The 5,032-nt window shown below is 63.3% G+C and overlaps 1 protein-coding gene across 1 annotated transcript in view; it reads left to right on the top strand.

Moving 5' to 3' along the window:
- The window catches only part of Dnmt3l (DNA (cytosine-5-)-methyltransferase 3-like), a 25,524-nt gene that overhangs the window by 11,620 nt on the left and 8,872 nt on the right, over nt 1–5,032 (top strand). Inside the window, exons 9-11 of the mRNA XM_013027361.1 lie at nt 1,866–1,941; nt 2,486–2,625; nt 4,906–4,991. Of these exons, the coding sequence (XP_012882815.1) occupies nt 1,866–1,941; nt 2,486–2,625; nt 4,906–4,991 (302 nt within the window). The remainder of the gene's footprint in view (nt 1–1,865; nt 1,942–2,485; nt 2,626–4,905; nt 4,992–5,032) is intronic.

The raw sequence follows: 5,032 nt of genomic DNA, 5'->3' as shown, positions 1-5,032 counted from the left end.
GAGAGAGAGAGGTGGGCGCTGTGTGGGAGAGAGAGAGAGGTGGGCGCTGTGCGGGAGAGAGACAGAGAGAGAGAGGTGGGCACTGTGCGGGGAGAGAGAGAGAGAGGTGGGCGCTGTGCGGGAGAGAGAGAGAGAGGTGGGCGTTGTGCAGGATAGAGAGAGAGAGGTGGGCGTTGTGCAGGGAGAGAAAGAGAGAGGTGGGCACTGTGCGGGAGAGAGAGAGAGGTGGGCGCTGTGCGGGAGAGAGAGAGAGACGTGGGTGCTGTGTGGGAGAGAGAGAGAGGTGGGCGCTATGCGGGAGAGAGAGAGGTGGGCGCTATGCGGGAGAGAGAGAGGTGGGCGCTGTGCGGGGAGAGAGAGAGAGGTGGGCGCTGTGCGAGAGAGAGAGAGAGAGGTGGGCGTTGTGTGGGAGAGAGAGAGAGGTGGGTGCTGTGCAAGAGAGAGAGAGAGAGAAGAGGTGGTCGCTGTGTGGGAGAGAGAGAGAGAGATGGGCGCTCTGCAGGCTTGGCCTTTTGGCTTAGATTCCTGGGGAGACCACAGGGCTGGGGTGGGAGGGATGGAGAGGGAGGGCCAGGGTCAGGAAGGGCGGGACGGGCAGGAGGAAAATGGGGGGCTGGGGGCCACAAAGGAGCTGCCTGCACACAGCCCTCGGCTGGGTCTCTAGGACAGATGGCCCTGGGTCTGGGGGAGCGGGCACCCAGGGTGGTCTAGCTCCTGTGCCACCTCAGAGAGGGTGACAGGAGCGGCTTGTCCTGCGACCCCTCCCCCACCCGGGCCTCGACGGGAGCTGGGCGCCCAGCAAGCACCCCCACGTCCCGTGTCAGATTGCTGAGGCCCAGATGCCGCGGCCACCGCAGCCTCCAGAATTAAGCGCGCTGGACGTTGTCAGTGGTGCGAGAGCAGCTTGTAATGGGGACGCGGTCCTGGCACGGCCGGCCTCCACTCGCGGCCAGGCTGCCGCTACTCGGGAGGCTCCTTCTTCATAGGAAGCAGCAGCCGTGGTTAGGTACACTGGTCTCCCCTAGCAGAGGGTTGGGGTGCAGGCCATTGACCAGCTCTCCACCCCTGTGTCCACACCCCCAGTCTAGCCACACAGGGCCCCCCCGCATGAGCCAGGTAGGACAGGGGCCGAGAGCGCACAGCGGCGTGGGCACAGCGTCAGCCTGGGGGGAGCCGTTCAGGAGGCTGGCTCTGTGCTCCATCAGGGATCCCACAGTCGGACATCTCTTGAGCATCTATGTCCGAGAGCGACCAGGCTGACTGAGTGGGCGGCCTCCTGTCGCCCCCAGCGCAGCCTGCGCTGCGGCTGCTCGGGCATGGCCGGCTGCGCGCCAGGGAGCGGCCAGCGGTGACGGCATCCAGATACCGTTGACGCTGGGCAGGCCACGTCCCCCCGCCTGGAATCCTGGCTACTCAGGAGGCTGAGATCTGAGGAAACTGGTTCAAAGCCAGCCTGCATAGGGAAAAAAAAATGCCCAGGGCTCTACCTCTAGCTAACTAGCAAAAAGCCAGAAGTGGAAGTGTGGTTCAAAGGCTAGAGCACCAGCCTTGAGTGAAAAAGCTAAAGAAGACCATGAGACCATGAGTTCAAGCCCCAGTACACACACACACATGCACACACACACGCACACACACCCACATGCACGCACACGCGCATGCACACACACACGTTCTCTGAGCACCTCCTCCCCTCCCCAACGTCCTCCGCCTGTCCCTGAGACCCAGCGGTGGCTGCCAGTGGCTGTCCCCAAGGGGGTGGTCAGGTGTCCTCTGGGCTTGGGTTACGGGTGGGGCCAGTTCCACAGGACAGGGGCCCCTGCCTTCCTGCCCGTAATAACCACAGTGGCGGTGTGTCTGGCCCCCAGGTGGAGGAGTGGGGTCCCTTCGATCTGGTGTACGGCTCCACGCCTCCCCAAGGCTGTGACGGCGGCCACTCTCCAGGTAAGAGGGCCGCGCCCGCCGCTCAGCCCTGTCACCCCCTCGCCACCCCCGTCAGGCCGCGCAGAGCCTGCCACGGCCAGCGAGCACTCGCCCTGGATGTGCCGCGGATGCGGATCCTGCAGGCTCGGTGAGCTGTTTGGTGAGGGTGGGAGCCAGGGTGCGAGTCTCCCCGACCCGCAGCCCCACCCCCATCTCTGTCACCCCAGCACCCCCAGCACCTCCCAGCATGCCCTGCAGGTGGCTGGCCTCCTCTGGAACCTTAGCCAAAGGTTCCCTGATGACACAGCACCGCACTGCGCCCGCGCGGGCTCTGCCGTCCCCGCCGGCACTGCTGACCACCGAGGCAGAGCCGCCGCCGCTGCACTGCCCGAAGGCTCCCAGTCTTGCTGGGGCAGAGAACGTTGTGACCAAGAGGGATGCTCCTGGCCTCACCCCCTCCCCCTCCCCCCTCAGCCCTACCCTCCTGGCCATCCCCTCCCCCCTCAGCCCTCCCTGCCGGCCAATGGTCCTGTGCCTGACCAGCCCTCGGCCCTTCCCACGGCAGCCTGGTACCTGTTCCAGTTCCACCGGTTGCTGCAGTACGCGTGTCCCCCGCCCGGTGACCCAAAGCCCTTCTTCTGGATGTTTGTGGACACCCTGCTGCTGACCCCAGAAGACCAGGATGCCGCAACCCGCTTCCTGGAGGTGTGTGCGGGGTGGGGGAGGCAGGGGGTGTGGAGGCCCGGCCTCCCGGAAACGCTGCGTGTGGGAGGGACGCGGCTCACACTCGGGCTCTGCGGCTCTTGCTGTTGGCTGTTGCGGCTTCAGCTGCCCAGAGGTGCACAGGGCCATGAGGGTCCTCCTTCTGGGACTCGGAGGGCAAAGACAAGGTCAAACCGTCCAGGCCCAACGAACCATACACATGCCAGGCAGCCACGCACACGTGTGCGCACGCCCCCAGCTGGGCCACTCTCCACAGCACACCCACACGCAGCCACGCACACGTGTGCGCACGCCCCCAGCTGGGCCACTCTCCACAGCACACCCACACGCAGCCACGCACACGTGTGCGCACGCCCCCAGCTGGGCCACTCTCCACAGCACACCCACAGGCGCATTTGGGTGTCTGGGCCGTGGCTATGCGCTGGTCACATGGGGCTTGGCAGCCCCTTCCACCCGGGCGGGGCGGGGCGGGGCGGGGGTGAGGTTCGCTCAGGAGGGCGGGTGCCCCAGGGTTGTGGAGCTTGCCCAGGAAGCAGGAAGTGGGGTTCTTCAGGCCAGGAAGTGTCACTGGGTGGCCAGAAAGCAAGCAGGAGAGGGAGCTCCTGCCCCACGTCCCTGCGTTCCAGATGGGCGTGTGCACCCACCAACTCCAGAATTGAGATTTCTGGGTCCGGGGAAAAGGAGCCTGTGGCTCGCCCCCTGCCCCCTGCCAGCCCAGTGCCACCAGCTGCCAAGGGCTGAGCGAGACTGCCAGTCCAGCGCAAACCTCACTGCGCTGCAGGGCAGCAGCTGCTCCTGCCGGCCCCAGCGCCCTCACCCTTGATGAGTCCTCTCCAGGACTCCCGATCCAACCACATTCCTGACTGACAGCGAGTTGCTTTCCTCCTGATTTTATGCCTGGTGTATCTCCCTGGTCCCACGGAGTTCTCGGCCCCTGCGGATCGTGTGGAGTCACAGCAGCAACAGAGACCTCCCGTTTTGCTGTGAATTTTACGCCTCCAGCCGCCCCCCTACCTGCAGATTCTGGCTTTGGGGCTGAAGTGGACAGACTTCACGATGTTGAGGAAATTTCCACCCATCCCCTTTTTTGAGCATTTTCATCAATAGTAGTTGTGGGGTTTTGAATGTCCAAGGAGATTAATTTTTTTCTCCTTAAATCTGTTCATCGATATGAATAAGTAGTTTCTAGTAATGAGTCATTCTGAGATCCTGGGGGAAATCTGCCTGGTTGTGGTATATTGTTCATGTAATATGTCGCTAAAAATACATTCGCGAAGGTTTTAGAGCTTATTTTCCTTGAGCCAAGGGCTCCCCCGAGTTCTGTCCTCCACTGTGGTCATTTCTCCTGACTAAAGGATCAACATATTCAAAATGCTGATTTCAAGGGAGGTAGAGCAGTCGGGATCAGCCTTGTAGCTCAGCCTGGTATATCAAAATCCCACAGTTGGCCGGGCGCCTGTGGCCCTCGGCTGCAATCCAAGCCACCCATGAGGCTGAGATCTGAGGATCGCTGGGGCAGGTAGGAAAGCCCACGAGACCCTCATCTCCAATTAACCAACAGAACACCACAAGTGGAGCTGTGGCTCAAGCGGTAAAGCACTAGCCTTGAACAAAAAAGCTCAGACACAGCACCCAGTCTGTGTTCAAGCCCCAGGAACAGCACCAAAAATCAAACAACAAACTGGGTTTGAGTGAAAAAACAATGTTCCCGAGCCAGCCCTGCATGGGCCACGGGAGGTCGGCAGAGCACTGATTGCTAATGCTTGGTGTGCGTATTTGTGGGTCAGAATGAATGGGCTCCGTGTCAGCTTTCTGTGTCTCCCGGAGCCGTGGAGCCTCACCCACACGTGGGGGGGACGTGGCACACTTGGCACGCGCCTCGGCCATGCGCCCGTCCCCCACGCTCCTGTGGGCATCTCCAGGCCACTCCCCGGGGAGGCGGGAGGGGACAGGAGGGGACAGGTGGCACGTGGGGCGGGGGACTCACATCACCTCAGAGCCGGTGTGGGTTGGGCCTTGTGCCTCAGTTCCCCATCGCGGGGTGGGGGAGGGGCCCACCTCTGTCCCCTCTTCCTTCTGGAGGCCGAGGCTGTGTTCTGCAGACAAGCGTCCCTGCTCCCTGGGACGGAGCCCGCTCTCCCCAGCAGAAGTCCACGCCTCACGAGAGGGGAGCCCTGGTGCCATGGGGGACCCCCGTCTCGTGAGTGTCCCAGCAGACACTCGGACACGGTGGGTCAGCGGCACGGCCTTCCCTTCCCGCAGACAGAGCCCGTCACCCTGCAAGACGTCCGCGGGGAAGCCGTCCACGGTGCCGTGCGCCTCTGGAGCAACATCCCGGCTGTGAGGAGGTGTGCCCGGGCGGGGGGCGGGGGGCAGGGGGGCGGAGGCC

The sequence above is a fragment of the Dipodomys ordii genome, unplaced genomic scaffold (assembly GCF_000151885.1).
Source record: "Dipodomys ordii isolate 6190 unplaced genomic scaffold, Dord_2.0 Scaffold103, whole genome shotgun sequence".
Lineage (NCBI taxonomy): Eukaryota > Metazoa > Chordata > Mammalia > Rodentia > Heteromyidae > Dipodomys > Dipodomys ordii.
The sequence above is the reverse complement of the archived record's forward strand: the minus strand, read 5'-3'. Positions and strand labels throughout refer to the sequence as shown.